This window comes from Syngnathus floridae, chromosome 2, assembly GCF_059516105.1.
Source record: "Syngnathus floridae isolate MCC-2025c chromosome 2, RoL_Sflo_1.0, whole genome shotgun sequence".
In the NCBI taxonomy this organism is placed as follows: domain Eukaryota; kingdom Metazoa; phylum Chordata; class Actinopteri; order Syngnathiformes; family Syngnathidae; genus Syngnathus; species Syngnathus floridae.
In genome coordinates, this window is record NC_142414.1 from 14883074 (window position 1) to 14900635 (window position 17562).

Sequence of the window (17562 nt, forward strand, 5' to 3'; positions counted from 1 at the left end):
GTAAGTGCAAAAAGTGCTTGTGTTCGGAAATTGATGGAAACGGAGCGCAACTATGCCTCTTCAAATACGCAATCTCAGAGTCCGTTTCCAAACGCGCCCTATGTGTATATAAATGACGACTCCCAAACAGCAGAGGGCGCAAAGTCGCCGAACAGCAAACGGAAACAGTTTCCCCGGTTTTGTTCCGTGTACAGCGTTGTAGCGAATTTATCCAAACAAGGCGGTGGAAAGTCTTAATAAACTGCGTAAATCAACCAGTTAAAACAAATCGAGAAATGGCCCTTGAATCGCGTGTTACGCAGGAAGAAATTAAGAAGGAATCCGAGAAGCCAATCGATAGAGAAAAGGTATGGCGTGTTACGCATGGGCGCCGCATTTAACTGTTAGCACGCAGCTCAGGACACGACGCCGAAAGTGTTATTCGTGTTATAATTTGTTTTCTGGTCAAATGTAGTAGGCAAAAATAAGAAAAAACATGTCTTCTTATAAAGCCGCGTTTAATCTATATTTTCTTTTCATATAAATGCATCAAATAGGCTACTTGGTGCTACCATAGGTGACCATTGACCATCATTTCAATAGTAGCTTGCGAGGTTAATCTTGAATTAGCCGTCGGATTTATATGAAAAGTATGCTTACTCGTGCAATGTTAGCCACACTAGTCGCAGTCCAAAATTTAATTATCACTGCACTCAAATAAGGGCAAATTATAATAGATTAGTTTACAGTAAATGTTATCCGTAATTAATTTTTATTCTAAATGATTTCTGCAGTTTTTGAATACAGCGATTTTGAAAATATCAACAAATTTTCATTTTCAGTTTAATGTACAAATACACTTGTCTCTGTCACAGACTTGTCCCCTTCTCCTGAGAGTTTTCACCACCAACAATGGCCGACACCACCGCCAAGATGAATTTGCCCGTGGCAATGTTCCCTCCAGTGAACTGCAGATATACACATGGTGAGACTGTGGGTCTCGGTCTGGTTATTTGGTTCGTTTGTGGGTATTCACACTTGCATAAAAGGTCCAGACCAGCATGGGAGACAAACCCAGCTCCGTTTAAAGTTGGCCAAACGGTGAATACACCCATAGTGACTGTCTTAGGTCACGAGCCCAAATTCTTCTGCCACATGTCAGTTGTATTATTGAAATAGGACGGTTGTGAACCAAGGACCCTCTGTAGCCTCTTTTGCCAAGGAATGCAACTTTATCCAAAGTACAGCAGTCCATAAAGAAAGTTTGTTCCCCCCTGCCCCAAGGTAGGTAAAACCGATACACAGCTTTCTCTGATGTCTGTGCTTCGTCCAGGATGGACGCTACACTGCGGGAGCTGACCAGCCTCGTGAAGGAAGTGTATCCAGAAGCCAGGAAAAAAGGAACCCATTTCAGCTTTGCCATCGTCTTCCCTGACCTCCGAGGGAAAGTGTATCGGTTAGTGTCACAGTATCACTTGGTATGGTAATTTGCATTTGCATTGCTTACAGTATTGATAAAAAAATGTCTCTTTCCCCCACCTCTTTCTTTAGCTTTAAAGAGATTGGCAATACGGTGTCTGGCAAGAAGTGTGCTGACGACTCCATGACGCTGCAGTCTCAGCGTTTCCAGATTGGAGACTATCTCGACATAGCCATTACGCCTCCCAATAGAGCCCAACCCCTTGGACCACGCATGAGGCCTTTTTGAGCTAATACATTCTTGACAAATACAAAAACCAACTCCCTTTGTTACCCTAATTTTGTATTTTTTTTTTTTAAATCATAAATTGTTTTTGTCTCATCTTGTACAATAAGATGTTCAGTAAACACATCTTTTGATTGTATTATTTTGTTGTCAGTGTATGTTAGTAAAGTTATTGTAGCTGCCATTGGCATCCTCATTAAATGCGTGGCGCAAATTCTCTCTGACCAAAGCCTGTGCACAACGCTGCCAGTGGATGTGTTTGGAGCGGCAGGGTTAGCGTCGCTCCCATTCATTTCCGAACACAGCTACTGCCGCACCATGACCTCAATCAGAGCGCCATTCCATTTTTGGAATTATGACATTCTGTTTTTGACGCTCTGAACAAATGTCAAGTTTGAACAACATATTAAGTTTCCAAATAGTCGCAGTAAACCAGTATAGTATATTGATGTTGACAACCTTTTTTTATTTACAAATTAAGCTAGAGCTGTGATTGGCTATGATGGACCCTCGCAACCCTGGCCATGTTGGGGTACTTGCCCAATGCAGTACTTGGGCATAGGTCTAAAATATAGATTTCAGTGCTAGGCCTGATATGTGTGCAGTTTTTTTTTGTCCATGTCTAGACCCTCAAAATAGCATAATTTAATATTAACCTGAAAATAAACGGTTCTTATTCAAATTGATCAACATCCACTACACTTTTTCTTTCTGTCCAGTTTCTGTAAATTGGCAGCACACACTCCAGTTCAATTCGTGGCGGTAGTGTACCGTTAAGCTGTTTGTCCAATCCCCAATAGACACCACAGAAGAAGAAAACGACGGTAGCTCAAACGGGACATCCAATTCTGCGCATGCGTGCCTGTGTCAGCCGACAGCAAGTGGCATTTGCTTCTTCATAACGTGACGACCGATTTTACTATCGAAGTCTGAATTCTAACGTAGTAATGTTTAAGAGAAAACTGACTGCCTTAGACTATCACAGTCCGAGCGGATTTGACTGTGCAGGTAAGACAAATTGAAAGAACAATGCGCCGCACTAGTAGAACGACTGTCTTTCCTGTGACGTTTACTCCTGACACGAGCAGAACAACTGTATGTTAGTGAGTCAAACCTAAGCCTTATTTGATAACTGCGTGATGCGCAAGCGCTCCTTGCAGTATGCGTATTGCAAGGGCATGCATTGTATGATTTTTTTTCCTGACCTTTACCAGCACCCTAAAATGCAAATTTTCCCCAAAAAGGGTTTGGGGAAATGTAATACATTTTTCAATAGACATTTGCTAACTAATGTATAAAAAAATATCCACTATCCTAACCCAACAACAGGGTTTGAAGCAACCAACAAAATAACCATAAGTGTGATTTTTATTTTATTTTTTTCCCAATTTTAAAGGGCTCACTAGCATTAAAAAAATAAATAAAATTAATACCATTAATGGATGGCACAAAACTGCTGAACAAGAAACCAACATTAAACGTAAGAAATAATATTCTGCATTTTGAGTTATAAAAAAATCAAGACCCTTGAAATTTTACTCAAAACATTCCGGCACTCTGTTTTCCCTGTTACTCAAAACATTCCAGCACTCCGTTTTCCCATTATACCATTCCAAATTCACAAAAAATCTATTAGACTTACTAATTGGTAATATAGGGCCGTATAAAAAAAGGTGTAAATTCAACCCGCTGCTGTATATAATATATGCAAGTCTTACTTGCTCGACAGGTGCCAACCCTTGTGACGTGCACCCTTTGTGACATTCTGCCAGTTGTTCTAATGTGTAAATAAACACAAAAAGTACAGCACTGAAGTCAAAATCATGCTTATCACAAATATATTTTTCCTAGATGAAACTCAGTTCAGGAACTTTGTAGTGTGGCTGGAGGACCAGAAGATTCGGCACTACAAAATTGAAGATCGTGGCAACCTGCGAAACATCCCCAGTTCTGATTGGCCCAAAGCATACCAGAAGGTGAGTTCATCCAACTGATGCTCACTCAAGATACAGTATCAAACTGAATCTTGTGATTAATAAGATTAATAATTAATAGATTTTTCTTCTATTATTTGTTTTGCGTGTAGTACTTGCAGGACGTCAACTGTCCATTTGGAGCGTCTGAAAGAGCCGAGGCTGTAGATTGGCTGCTGGGCTTGGCGGTGCGCTATGAATATGGAGACAATGGTAGGAGGGCAGACTTGTATTTTTCTTGCAGTATAGAAATCCGTCAATAGATGACGCCATAGGAAAAATCAATACCTTATCAGCAAGCATCCATCCATCCATCCATCCATTCTCTTGACAGCAAAAGCACATTACTGTGCTGTACTTGCTGATTTTGTTTACGGCAAAACCACAGAAATATTTTGTACTCAAATACAAATGTGTTATTTACCTTTTAACTAGCTAAATAATTTTGTGAGACAGAGAGACTTTCGCTTTTGGGTATCAGATTGTTGACTTGTGCCCCACCCCTATTCCCCAAGGGGGTTCCAATTTAACAGTGTCTGAATATGATTGTTTGTTATGTGTCTCCACCTAGTGGACAAGTACAGAAACTGTCCATCATTGGAAGCCTCCAGCGATAGCAGAGCTACATCAGACCCTCTCATCAACCTGGACAGTAGGCATCAATCACAACAAGACAGACGCCTTGTTGCCTTTTCTCCAAATGTTCTTGTGGATGAACCGAGGCTCTTGTGGTGTGTTTACGCGACTCAGGTGACTCACCGGATTTCAAAGCGGGCGTGCTCGCCCTGGCCAACATCCTCAAAATACAGCGGCATGACGATTACCTGGTGATGCTCAAGGTGAGTGCTTAAAGATTCCGACCACCCGTTCCAGCCAGACTGAATGTGTACACCACTCTATTTCAGTTAATTGACTGTTTTGGTTTTTTTTGTCTCCACCTGAAAGGCTATTCGAATCCTCATCCAAGAAAGGCTTTCACCAGAGGCTATCGCTAAAGCGAGCCACAGCAAAGAGGTAAATGCATTGTATTCAATGTTGACTTTTGCTTTAATTTGTAAAAGTAAAAGGGTTGAATTTCTTCTCCAAATGTTAGAGATTTCAACTCATTAATTTCACACATTCCCCAAATTCTGCAATCCTCACAGTGAAAATCCCAAATTTAAGAAATATCTTACATTTATTTATTCATTCCTCATTTCTTGACTGATTCAAAACATTCCAACTTTTACATCTCAAATTCTATATTTCAATATATTTTAACATCATTCCACTTTTCAAGACACAATTTCTAAAAAACCACATTCTCTGGTTTATTCTGTGCTTTAATTGCTGAGGCAGTTTATGGATGTATGTCTTCTCTGCATGCACTCAGGGTATCCCAGTATCCTTAGACAAGCACAACCTGGGATTTGATACTGGTGGTGAGTTGTTTTATTCTCCCTGAATGAAGGACATTGCATGCATGCATGTATGTTTTGGATGTTGAAACATGGATCTGCTTTGTGGTCTCCTCACTAGATGCCATACTCAACCAAGCAGCTCAGATTCTGCGTCTGCTGCACATCGAGGAGTTGAGGGAGCTTCAGACCAGGATCAACGAAGCCATCGTAGCAGTCCAAGCCGTCATTGCCGACCCCAAAACAGACCACAGGCTGGGCAAGGTCGGCAGATGAGGGTCATGAGGAACTTCTGGAGGACTGGTGGAATGATTTGAAAGCCTGTGGTTGATGCCATTTTTCTTCTGTGACACTTTTTTTTGTGCAGATGGCTAACTTTACGTATTTTACAGAGACTGTTTAAAATTGACAACCATTTGTTCTGATTTAAAAGGGGGCACTTTTGACTAATTTGCTTCTTCTTCACCCTTTTATGTGCTTCCACAGAGTGGCCAACTTAAAAAAATAAACTGAGTCCAGTACCAAAACACTTTTTAATGGTATAAATATCACATCTTATAAAGAGAGAAAAAACAGGAGTTGGGGGACTATTAGTGGTGCTGGGAAATGATGGCATACATGGAGCTGCTGCATTCTGACACACAGAGGAGGGAAGCCTTAACGATTGTAATCTGATTCACATTCCTCATTTTGGATGGCTGTTTCCATGTTTCCTGTCTTTATGCTAATCTAAATTGAGCTTGTATATTAACTTGGTGCTTTATTACTCTTAAACACTCTTAAAAATGCTTAAACACTCATAAAAAAATGTGATACTATTAGACTTTTGTGGCTACAAAAAACAAACTTGCATATAAAAAATCAGTAGGAAAAAAAAAATTAGGTACAAAAAAAATGTACAGAACTTTTAATGTGCGGTTATATCTTGGAGGTGGGGAGGAGGGAGAGCTGATCCGCAGGAAGCCGTGTCCCTTTGAGAGCATCCTTTTACTCTGAGGGACACCAAGAGGGCTTGTTACACCCTTGGCTCAAAAATGGCCCAAGAACTTTAGCACCAAAGGACCGTCTGGCTGCCATTCAGCTGTTAGTGAGTCCCTGAAACACGAATACAACACAATTTAGAAGAAGTATAAAACCATATATACACACATATTTATACATACATATACATAGTAATTCAGAATTGGATTCCTTTGACAGAAGCTTGCTTCATTGGTGAGAAGCTGCAGAGCAGTCTAACAACTGACATCCTGAAGAAGCGATACCAACAACTTTACTCAAGTGTGTCTGCGTGTGTTGAACAATAACAGCTTTTAAGCTTTTGAAGCTGTCATCACACTCGAAACAACCTCTTTGAAGCAGCTTGCTGTTATTACAGCTTTAGCCAGTGTCAAGCACACATGACGCATCACATTGTGTGTCAGAGCTGGGGTGGGAGTGTGAGCAAGTTACTACTTTGGGCGTCATCCTGTGTTTAGAGTCATACTTTGTTCTTTACAGGTGTTTTACAAAAGTCTTCAATATGACATCAGTGCATCAAATGACACAGATGGATGTATTCTTTGGTTTCGTGCCCCACAAGTCGCATTAACCATGGCATGTTTCATCACTGGATATCAAGTCACACAGCGGTTACATTGTTTTACACTGAACGATGCTGTCATGCATCACTGTGCATATGCTCCAATCAAAAAAATACTGAAAATAGACATACAACTAATGCATATTTTTAGCACAGTTTGTTGACGTGCCCAAAAAATATTACAATTTTGTGGTGCCTTGAAATACAAGTTTAATTCATTCTTTCCTCTTTAAAATGAATGGAAAGCCAATAATTACTTATAAAAAAAAAGGGATGTGTTTTCAAAGAGAAAAATAGTACCCTATAATTTTGTACAGTATAAAACAATTTAAAAAAATGCTTCAATTGAATGGACATTGTGCTGCTGCTCCTTCTGGACACAAAAATATTGAAGCCACTTTTTTGAAGAAGTGTTTAGAGTTTTTACTTGGCCAACCAACAGCTTTTATTTGAAAAATCACTCAAATCGGCTCACTCATATCTCAAGGCACCAAGGTGCCCCAGCAACTTTGCCCAGATGGTGTAAATAAAGTGTAGGCAAATTATTCTATCGGCTCACCTGATAGACAGTGGGATGTTGCTATAGCGATGCCATACAGGTGAGATCTCTGGTCCGGTAAATATTCATTGGTGAGTTTACCACTGTCTTTGCTGACCGTGATGACACCGTCCCTGCAAGGAGGTGTTCAGGCAGCTCAGTATCAGCAGCACTTGCACTCATGGGTCAAATTCAGTTGCCATAAAAACAAATTCAATCGTTCACCTCCTCCAGTCAGTGTAATAGAAGTGGTTTCGGTGGTAAACCATGCTAAACGGGTAGTTGAGGCTGGGGTTTATTACTCTTCGCCCTGAACCATCTGGGAATATACACTCCAACCGCTTAGTGCCTAACACAGAAAGAGACAACAATCCACATGGTAAGCAATCGTTTTGTTCAACTCTACCCAAAATTCAAAAGAATGACATTTTGTGTATTTCTATTGTGTGTGTGTGTGTGTGTAATAAGTTTATTTATAGTGTCTAGATAAGGTGAGTGCCCAAGTGCATTTCACATGTTTACATATCATTGTGTCATTAAACACGGAAAGGTGAAGCGATAAAGACACGCATTTGTTTGCATTGTTGTTTGTGCAGTTGTCGAGGGTAACACTTAAAATAATCAGTAATAACAAATAAGAAATCATTTTCAAAATTGTTCCGACGTAGTTAAGTTTACCTGCATCGGCCCAGCAGACGTGCCCGGATGAATAATCATACGTCAAAGCGTTGGGCAAACCGATCCCCTCAGAAACCACCACCCGGCGGTTCTGGCCATCCACTGACGCGCTTTCGATCTTGGGAGCCTCTCGATTCCAGTCAGTCCAGTACAGAGAACTGCAAAGAGACACAAGGCAGTTTTGACTGGACCAATTCCCAATTTTTTTTAAATGATAACAACAAACAAACAATGAGTTTGCATCATGAGTTAATGCTTGAACTCATTATGTTGCACCTTCTGTTGTGTCCTCTTTGACCTCACCACGCAAATCAAAAGTAAAAATCGGTCCAGTGATGTCTCTTATTTTGAAAAATGTTTCCTCACTTGTCTCTGAAGCCACTACTGTACTACTATTAGTAGTATTAAGTTCTTGATTGTGGAATCTTAAGACTTTTCCGCACCATACTTAACACATCCATAGAACAAGTTCAGTCGGCTAATCAAAGATGCTCAGCGGTATGATCATCCCTTCGGGCAGTGCGTGTGTGTGGGAGGGGGATGCTGCTTTTCATCATAAATGATGGTGTACATGTGGCAAGTCTACCAGGGATAAGTAAGTACACACCACATGTGCTATCAGATTACAAACACACACACACACACACACACAGTGTGTGGCAGTTCATCAGTTTGAAAAACAAGCTACGAATACTATATGAGCAGATGTTTGTATAAGAGTATTCACGCATATGCATCATTTGCCATCATTTCATTGCTTTGTGTGAGAGTGTGCATGTATGTGCTTTTGAGCATATGCGTTCATGTGCGTGTAGGCGTGACAGACGCACACTCGGAAATCAACAAGAACAAGCTGGAACATAAGTGCACCCATGTGAAGCAATAATCGCCGTCGGTGCTTGGCTTTTGGTCAGACGACGAAAACACGAGCACGCACGTACGTATGCGTACAGTTGGCCTGAGGTCAAAAACTAAACAGTAACAGACATTGCAAGTTTCCGGATTTGACTTATTGCTGTTGTGTTTAATGATGGATTAAACACACAAACATACGTTCCTCCTCTTTATAAGACACACATCCATAAATGTTGATGATCTGTGATTAGTTGCAGTGATGAAAAGCAGATGTTATTCCTGAAAAGCTGACTGATGATGGCCTTGTGCGTTCTCGCTGTGTTCATGAGTCTTGGCGTTCGTCACTAAGAGAGAGCACTAAAATTTGCTCATGTCTCACACAGGGTAAACACATGTTGCTAAATAAAAAACTAAACTGTGATTGAAATTTTATCAGCTGGCGATAGCCCCGTATGGAGGCCCCCGTCTCTCTGGTGTGGAACAAACCAGACTCAACAAAATGTCAGCTCTAATTAATGAAATACAGGCCTTGTTGGTGCATAGCGCCACAGTGGATCACCTCTGGGTAGCATCACTGAAGGGTTGGAGGGTGGGGCTAAACAATTAATCTAATTTAAATCAACACGAGCTAATGGAATGCATTTTTTTTTTTATCTCAAAGGCTGGAAGCTGTTATTTGTTTTTTATTTCATTATTAATATTTTATGTAGTTTTATAGTATAATGCTCAAGATGTGCAATCCACATATTTTTCATTATTTTGTGAAATATAAAAGGATGAAGTGATAAAACCACAGATCTTTTGGCATTATTGTTGTAATTTTACTTTGGCTTTGCTGATTTATGTTTATGCCACACGTGAAGTTGTTGCTGCAAACACTTCAAGTCAAAGTGTTTTGTAAATTGACACCTCTAATTAAAAGAAATTGTCGTTCATATTAATTCATGGTTCATTTGCCACTAACTTAGCGCAAGCCTAACCTAGAAAGACCAAAACCAGATGTATAATAAGTCTGATACTGTTTCTCAGGTACAGATTAAATTATTGCTTGTTTGTTGCAAGAAATGCATATTAAACTGCATTAAAAAAAAAATCACAATTACATATTTTCCCAAAATTGGGGTGGGAGGATGTTTAGTAGGAGGACACAAGTAGCTCTTACCCTGTGGATGAGACCACAATGATGGCCCGAGGGTTGACCAAGTCTCTGTCAAACAGCGTCCTTCTGTCGCTGCCGTCCAAGTTGGACCTTTCAATCAGGTCGGGGTTGGAGTCCACCCAGAACATCAGCCTTCGATTAACATCCACAGCTAAACCTTCTGGACTGACCAGATCTACGCAAAGCAGAGCATTAAAACATGAAGAAAAAATATAATCATCCAAAATGTATAAATACGTATGTGATCGCTCACTTGAGTTAATAAGAATTTCTGGCTCAGCTCCTGGCACCATTGATGCTCTATTAATGGTCCGTGCAGACAAATCGGTCCAATACACTTGATTCTGCTTGCAGTCATAAGACAGACCAACAACTATGGAGCCCTGCACACACCCAAGCATGGGCATGATCAATTAAAGAGAAATTAAATCGGGCTAAAATTCCCATCTGTGCATTTACATGGAGAGTCAATAGTGTTCTGGACCGGCTTGCATCTAGTCTGGTCCCGTTGAGAGGAAGCGCTCCTATTTTCTGTCCCTGTGCATAGAGCAGTGTGGTTTCAGCATTAGGGGGAGGGGTCACATCCGGGCGGGGTAATGGCCGCACGATTGGCGGGGCCACCGAGGGAAGGCCTGCAACAAAATAGGGGGTAAAATGTGTCATATATATTGAGTGCTTTTGACAGAAGATGCGGCAGGGATGATCCAACGCTCACATGCAGGCTTGACGACATCATTTGACCTGGTGCCAGGAACTTCTCGCCCATCCTGGTCCACACACCAGCAATAGGTGGTCTCCCCATAGCATTGGACAGGACTGAGAGAGATCAGAAGACAATTTAAGATCAAGAATGTGTGCTGCGTGAGGAAGTGATATTGCAAAAAATGTGTATGTCTTTAAGAAGAGAATGAACTACCTGAACTGTCCGTCTGGTTCACACTGGGGCAAGTACTGTTGCGGCTCGGGCTTCCCACGGTAATGCTCCATTAAACTGCTCCTCCAGCGCTCGCACACACTCTCGGGGCGCTCTGTCGGAGCCACGTGGACTGTGAGACACATCAACAAAGATAAACATCTACGTTATTTAGAGTAAACCCTTGGTTCTATTTTAAGGGCGTCAGTGTAGAGTCGCAGTCATCCAGGTCATGATGATCCGCAAATGTTGAATGGAACCAACTTGACTTGCTCTCCTTGTTTATGGAACATGCTTCACCTTACATCCCAAAGACTTTTTCAGTTCTAAAGTTTAGATGTGGCATGACCCTTCTTATGTCTTTGGTGAGTGGTCACCATAGATGGAGTTGTCGTTGTCAGGCTGACTCTTTTGCACACCAGCTGCGAGCAGGCAAAATGGCTCATTCGTGGCCACTCTTGCCGTGTTTTAGATGAGACAATCTAAGACGTTGACATCAAATGATAGCTAAAAGCTGCTTCTCTGTTTGGGGAGAGCCCATATAGTTTGACATTGATGGATTCTTTCAACTCGCCTTTTCGAGCGGCGGTCCTAGCACTCGAACGAAAAGGAAACAAAGAAAGGTAATTCCTTTGAGGAAAACCATGTCCTGAAATCCCTCGTCAAAAAGATGATGGGAATATAATGAAAGCAAAACCAGATCATACTGTTTGTGACCACTCCTTGGGAACCCAACCACCAGAGACGCCCTAAACTCCAGTTCTAAAATTTACAACAGTCTTTGGATTCAAGGTGAAATGTCTTCAACGAACAAGAAGATTCCAGCTGCCTTGATTCAAATACCTACTCTGATGATGTTTCTGGCTTGAGGGTACAGTATATCATAGTATCTCCAGTTTATGTGAAGTGTGATTAATCGTGTGGGGTGTCCCTTTGTTGACACACACACACTTTGTCTTGCCTCGTAAAATCCCTCTAATAACTCACTTTATTAGAGAACTTTAAAAGCCACAGCTGGTTCTCATGAAAGACTGCATATGTTTCGAAACGCAGACAAGGAGGATGATGATGGACGTTTGTAATGTGACATGGAGAAAAACAAAATTGAATGTCAGGTGACAACAAGTTTTCGGGTGCGAAGCGCCATCCTGAAAAAGGCAGGGTTGCTTATGGTTTGGTTGCTGAGGAAACAGCCCATCCGTCTTCCCACAAGACAAACTCTGAAGATGTTTGGAGAGCCATAAAAAGTAGATACGTTTACAGCCAAAGCTGCTTTTAGCCTTCACGTGTGTGTGCCGCAGACAGATAGAGTGGGTGAGTGAGGACATTAGGGCAAACGTTCACAAAGACATGAAATCCAGAGATTAAAAAAATGGTCTCATCTTACCAGGACGGTCACAGTCCACAGGAGAAACACCAGGTCGAGTTCTTGTTCCTGCTCTTTCTTGACCATTGCTGTCCACACACCAACATTGCCCAATGGACCTATGGCACTACTCCATCGAATGATAATCATTTGATATGAAGCAAAAATAGAAACATGTCAGTCGGTATGTGCCCATAATAAAAAATACCTGAAACCTTTTCTCCTTTACCTGTTGAGAAGTGTATTGTCCATTAGCATCACACTGAGGGACAAAAGCTCCCACGAGGGGATAGCCTTCTGGACTGGTGGTCTGTACACTTGCTCTGTGGTGCTCACAGTGAGTTTTAGGACGTTCAACTGAAAAATCGGACGAGAGAAGGGAAAGAACAAGCAAGTGACAACTGAAATTGGTTTTTGCTGAGAGTCTATTTCTAAATTCTTACCCGGTCTCTCGCAATCAATGGGTGTTGTTCCAGGTGGAGTTCTGGTTCCAGGTCTTTCTTGTCCTTGGCTGTCCACACACCAACAATGCCCAGTGGAGCCGTGACACTGGAACAGCAATAACATTTTAAAACATTATATTATGACTGTAATTTAAAAATTACTTACTTGTTGAGGTGTGTATCGTCCATTAGTATCACACTGAGGCACGAAGGCTCCCAAAATGGGATAACCTTCTGGACTGGTGGTCTGTGCACGATCTCTGTGGTGCTCACAGTGGCTTTTAGGACGTTCTGGCAAGTAGAATTTATTGGTTGGCAACCTTATTTAATTCTTGCTTAATTCTTTGCAATAAACATCTGCAAACATTTAAATTATGACCTTGGTTGTCACATTCAATGGGTGTTGCACCAGGAGGAGTTCTGGTTCCAGGTCGTTCTTGTCCATGGCTGTCCACGCACCAACAATGTCCACTAGAACCATGACACTACAACAAACAGCATGTTTCAGTCCAACCATTCCTCTATCCTTACTTATGAAATATCCAATCCATGTTCACTGTCATCTAAAAGTGTTGGAGCGGACAGGCTAATTAATTATTTTTCGATGGACACTGTCAATTGATGACAATCACTGTCAACATTTCATGAAGTAAAAAATACTGAGAAGAAGCAAATCTTTACCTGAGTGATAGAAAGAGTAAAGCTTTGAGAAAGAAAGGTTCTGCTCGTAATCTTAAAAAAAAAAAGAGGCCATCTGTAAATCTCACTGGAACTTGGTCCTGCTTGGGCTCATTAATCTTCATTTACAAAGGAACAGACGAGCAGATAAATTAGCTCAGAAGTCTACTGAAGCTATTTGTCTCCCAATTTAAAAAAATATGCAACCCAACTGATAAGAAGCTGCTTCATCCTGTTGTAAGATAATGACCCAGAACACACTCCCAAAACAACAAAGGAGTTCATCTGGGCCAAAAGGAGAAGTGGGAGAGCTTTTGCTGGCCAAGTCAATCTCCAGAATAAAGAGAGGTTTTACCAAATAAAGACCAAAGAAAACAACAACTAGAGGATGTAGTCTAACTTGGAAAAATCAAGAAGGGTGCCAAAGTTGAATGAGGTCAAGAGGTCACAGGCTTGATAGAGTTATTGCAAGAAACTATTTGTAATTAAATATTGTTAAGATATGCTCTCAATTATATGGTTTCTAATATGTTTTGTCCAAAGGTTGATTTATTCTATTTATTATTTTCTTGTTATAATGACAGAAAATGTTGACTGTCTAAGTCAGAGGTGTCAAACTCATTTTTTTTGCGGGCCGCATTGTAGTCATAGCTTCTTTCGGAGGGCCATTATGACTGTCAACCCAAATAAATGTATCAGCACCTCATATTATAGACAGTAAAAGACAAGATATTATTAAAAGATTTGAAAAGTGAAGACAATTTGCAATTCTAGAAATGACACACGAATTTGATGCACAATTTGTCTTCGCGGGCCACATAAAATGATGTGGCGGGCCAAATCTGGCCCCCGGGCCTTGGGTTTGACACCATGGTCTAAGTGAAGACACCTGTGTTGATTAAGTGGGCGTGTTTAATAAAAAGCCTTCCTGCATGCTGCGCACTGTTCCTATGAGCTGTTGTTGCAGTAGTTGCAGTGAATGGTGTGCAAACAGAGTTGATCGTCCTCCTCGTCTTTCTTTATTTTATTCCACTGAGTTTGGTGCAATTGGGTTTGTCACAAGTACCTGCTGATGTATGGCTACTCTGCCAACAAATATTATGTGTCATTTATGTCTGCTTTCAGTCTATTGGTAGATCCATTGCCTCTGAAATTTGGTGGTCGCTTACAAAGAAAGGCATCTTCTAAAATTTAAAGAATTTAACTTGGAGTTTGCATAGCAGACATAAATATGGCTAATTATCACTCAATGTCCTCGATCTCCCTAGTTAAGTAAGTGGGACTTTAACATCAGGCAGGAGACTCTGTTAATTGTTCCTGGCAAACCCTCAATAAAAACTTTGCATCGTAGATGGCGCTGTCACATACACATTCCTAATACTGCTTACCTGTTGAGGTGTGTACTGTCCGTTAGCATCACACTGAGGTACAAAAGCTCCAACAAGTGGGTAACCCTCTGGACTGGTCTGTATACGGTCCCTGTGCTGCTCACAGTGGCTTTTAGGACGTTCTGAAAATGACATAGTAAAGTTTTACTCCAATTGAAACTACATGAGAGTCATCAGAGTGTAAAAACAAAAAAGGTTAGCTTTTGCACCTGGTTTGTCACAGTCAAAGGGTGTTGTACCAGGAGGAGTTCTAGTACCAGGCCTTTCTTGCCCTTGGCTAGTCACACACCAACAATGTCCACTAGACCCGTGACACTACAATACAACTTTTTTTTAGTCACATAGATGATATAAAAATACATAATGCATTAAACAGTCGAAAAAGTACCTGCTGAGAAGTGTACTGTCCATTAGCATCACACTGAGGTACAAAGGCTCCCACTATTGGCTCACCCTCTGGACTGGTGGTCTGAATACTGTCTCTGTGCTGCTCACAGTGACTTTTAGAATGTTCTGAAAATTACATTATAAAGTTATACTCTAATTGAAACTATAAGAGAGTCTTAAGAATGTAAAGACGATCATAGGTTAGCTTTGGCACCTGGTTTGTCACAGTCAAAAGGTGTTGTACCAGGAGGAGTTCTAGTACCAGGCCTTTCTTGCCCTTGGCTATTCACACACCAACAATGTCCACTAGAACTGTGACACTAAAATACACGTTAAGTTTTAGTTGCATGGATGATATTCATAGGGCATGATTCATCTAACCGTTTCCTGTACCTGTTGAGGTGTGTACTGTCCGTTAGCATCACACTGAGGTACAAAAGCTCCAACAAGTGGGTAACCTTCTGGACTGGTGGTCTGAATACTGTCTCTGTGCTGCTCACAGTGGCTTTTAGGACGTTCTGAAAATGACATTGTAAAGTTGTACTCCAATTGAAACTATAAAAGAGTCATCAGAGTGTAAAAACAAAAAAGGTTAGTTTTAACACCTGGTTTGTCACAGTCAAAGGGTGTTGTACCAGGAGGAGTTCTAGTACCAGGCCTTTCTTGCCCTTGGCTATTCACACACCAACAATGCCCACTAGACCCGTGACACTACAATACAAAATTTTTTTAGTCACATATATGATATAAAAATACATAATGCATTAAACAGTCGCGAAAGTACCTGCTGAGAAGTGTACTGTCCATTAGCATCACACTGAGGTACAAAGGCTCCCACTATTGGCTCACCCTCTGGACTGGTTGTCTGAATACTGTCTCTGTGCTGCTCACAGTGGCTTTTAGAACGTTCTGAAAATTACATTATAAAGTTATACTCTAATTGAAACTATAAGAGAGTCTTAAGAATGTAAAGACGATCATAGGTTAGCTTTGGCACCTGGTTTGTCACAGTCAAAAGGTGTTGTACCAGGAGGAGTTCTAGTACCAGACCTTTCTTGTCCTCGGCTGTCCACACACCAACAGTGTCCACTAGAACTGTGACACTAAAATACACATTAAGTTTTAGTTGCATGGATGATATTCATAGGGCATGATGTATCTAACCGTTTACTGTACCTGCTGAGGAATGTACTGTCCGTTAGCATCACACTGAGGTACATAGGCTCCTACTAGTGGATAACCCTCTGGACTGGTGGTCTGAATACTGTCTCTGTGGTGCTCACAGTGGCTTTTAGGACGTTCTTGAAATTACATTATAATGTTATACTCTAATTGAAACTTTAACAGAGTTTTAAGAATGTAAAGATGATGATAGTGTAGCTTTGGCACCTGGTTTGTCACAGTCAAAGGGTGTTGTACCAGGAGGCGTTCTTGTACCAGACCTTTCTTGTCCTCGGCTGTCCACACACCAACAATGTCCACTAGAACTGTGACACTAGAATACCCCGTTTGTTTTTGTCAAATTGATCATATACAAGAGACAATGCCTCAAATGCCTCAATGCCTCATCTCGAATCGTACCTGTTGAGGAGTGTACTGTCCGTTAGCATCACACTGAGGGACAAAGGCTCCAACTCGCGGGTAACCCTCTGGACTGGTGGTCTGAATACTGTCTCTGTGCTGCTCACAGTGGCTTTTAGGCCGTTCTAGAAAGTACATTGTGAGGTCATATTTGAACTGAAAATAAAGACAAGTCATCAGACTGTAAATACCAAAAAAAGTTAACTTTTGCACCTGGTTTGTCACAATCAAAGGGTGTTGTATGAGGAGGAGTTCTAGTACCAGGTCTTTCCTGTCCTTTTTTGTCAACACACCAACAATGTCCACTAGAACCATGACACTAGAATACACAATACACTGTCAGTTCTATCAGTGATATACAAATTATATAGAAAAATGCAAACCATCTCAAATGTACCTGTTGAGCAGTGTACTCTCCATTAGCGTCACACTGGGGTACAAATGCTCCCACTAGTGGGTAACCCTCTGGACTGGTGGTCTGTACACTGTCTCTGTGCTGCTCACAATGACTTTTAAGACGTTCCGGTTCTTCTGTTACATTGATTTAACAATACAAATTCTAGCCAACCATATGATATGAAGACAGCAGTACTCTGCCATAGTATGGAATGATTTGGCTAATGCACCTGATTTGTCACAGTCAGTGGGTGCTGTACCAGGTGGAGTTCTGGTTCCTTGTCTTTCCTGTCCTTGGCTGTCCACACACCAACAATGTCCAGTCGAGCCGTGACACTGAAATGAACATTAACATTTAATTAGAGCTCTGAGGGCCCTATCAGCCTTGGCTACCTTGAGATACGAGACTGGCAGATTGCAACTGGAATTAAAATTAAAAAAAGATATACTCTACCATTCAAAAGTTTGGGGTCACGTAGAAATGTCCTTATTTTCAAAATAAAATCACTATGTTTTCAATGAGTTTGCAATGCTGTTTCATAAA

General features: G+C 41.1%; 3 protein-coding genes across 5 annotated transcripts in view; 2 read left to right on the forward strand and 1 right to left on the reverse strand.

Annotated features, from left to right (window-relative positions):
• The first annotated feature begins 127 nt into the window (after positions 1-127).
• Positions 128-2370, forward strand: sap18 (Sin3A associated protein 18). Its single transcript, XM_088367979.1, has 4 exons — positions 128-347; positions 855-964; positions 1313-1435; positions 1531-2370. The coding sequence occupies exons 1-4, from the start codon at positions 276-278 to the stop codon at positions 1685-1687; spliced, it is 462 nt and encodes a 153-aa protein (XP_088224105.1). The 5' UTR covers positions 128-275; the 3' UTR covers positions 1688-2370.
• A 152-nt stretch (positions 2371-2522) lies between these two features.
• Positions 2523-5581, forward strand: rtraf (RNA transcription, translation and transport factor). The gene is made up of 8 exons (XM_088368664.1): positions 2523-2692; positions 3536-3660; positions 3771-3870; positions 4229-4309; positions 4408-4496; positions 4603-4671; positions 5030-5078; positions 5176-5581. Exons 1-8 carry the CDS (start codon positions 2632-2634, stop codon positions 5328-5330), a joined length of 729 nt encoding a protein of 242 aa, XP_088224790.1. The 5' UTR covers positions 2523-2631; the 3' UTR covers positions 5331-5581.
• The window catches only part of nid2a (nidogen 2a (osteonidogen)), a 30139-nt gene continuing 18145 nt past the window's right edge, over positions 5569-17562 (reverse strand). For 2 of the 3 annotated variants that reach the window (XM_088368661.1, XM_088368662.1), the window contains exons 27-54: positions 17249-17354; positions 17020-17153; positions 16836-16941; positions 16623-16747; positions 16431-16536; positions 16218-16342; positions 16039-16144; positions 15826-15950; positions 15647-15752; positions 15435-15559; positions 15256-15361; positions 15043-15167; positions 14864-14969; positions 14655-14776; positions 12968-13073; positions 12755-12879; positions 12589-12694; positions 12375-12502; positions 12167-12272; positions 10783-10912; positions 10582-10682; positions 10326-10498; positions 10120-10249; positions 9870-10041; positions 7853-8010; positions 7400-7523; positions 7196-7308; positions 5569-6149 (exon numbers count right to left, since the gene is read on the reverse strand). In XM_088368661.1, the coding sequence (XP_088224787.1) occupies positions 6139-6149; positions 7196-7308; positions 7400-7523; positions 7853-8010; positions 9870-10041; positions 10120-10249; positions 10326-10498; positions 10582-10682; positions 10783-10912; positions 12167-12272; positions 12375-12502; positions 12589-12694; positions 12755-12879; positions 12968-13073; positions 14655-14776; positions 14864-14969; positions 15043-15167; positions 15256-15361; positions 15435-15559; positions 15647-15752; positions 15826-15950; positions 16039-16144; positions 16218-16342; positions 16431-16536; positions 16623-16747; positions 16836-16941; positions 17020-17153; positions 17249-17354 (3306 nt within the window). In that variant the 3' untranslated portion in view covers positions 5569-6138. The remainder of the gene's footprint in view (positions 6150-7195; positions 7309-7399; positions 7524-7852; positions 8011-9869; positions 10042-10119; positions 10250-10325; positions 10499-10581; positions 10683-10782; positions 10913-12166; positions 12273-12374; positions 12503-12588; positions 12695-12754; positions 12880-12967; positions 13074-14654; positions 14777-14863; positions 14970-15042; positions 15168-15255; positions 15362-15434; positions 15560-15646; positions 15753-15825; positions 15951-16038; positions 16145-16217; positions 16343-16430; positions 16537-16622; positions 16748-16835; positions 16942-17019; positions 17154-17248; positions 17355-17562) is intronic. The other variant, XM_088368663.1, reaches the window with a different exon arrangement.

Excerpts from the sequence above, each read along its gene's own strand:
- sap18 (XM_088367979.1), top strand. The coding sequence starts at position 276 with ATGGCCCTTGAATCGCGTGTTACGCAGGAAGAAATTAAGAAGGAATCC. Across the intron at positions 348-854 it reads AGCCAATCGATAGAGAAAAG|ACTTGTCCCCTTCTCCTGAG; the intron begins GTATGGCGTGTT and ends TCTCTGTCACAG. Across the intron at positions 965-1,312 it reads GAACTGCAGATATACACATG|GATGGACGCTACACTGCGGG; the intron begins GTGAGACTGTGG and ends TGCTTCGTCCAG.
- rtraf (XM_088368664.1), top strand. The coding sequence starts at position 2,632 with ATGTTTAAGAGAAAACTGACTGCCTTAGACTATCACAGTCCGAGCGGA. Across the intron at positions 3,661-3,770 it reads GGCCCAAAGCATACCAGAAG|TACTTGCAGGACGTCAACTG; the intron begins GTGAGTTCATCC and ends TTTTGCGTGTAG. Across the intron at positions 4,310-4,407 it reads CCCTCTCATCAACCTGGACA|GTGACTCACCGGATTTCAAA; the intron begins GTAGGCATCAAT and ends TACGCGACTCAG.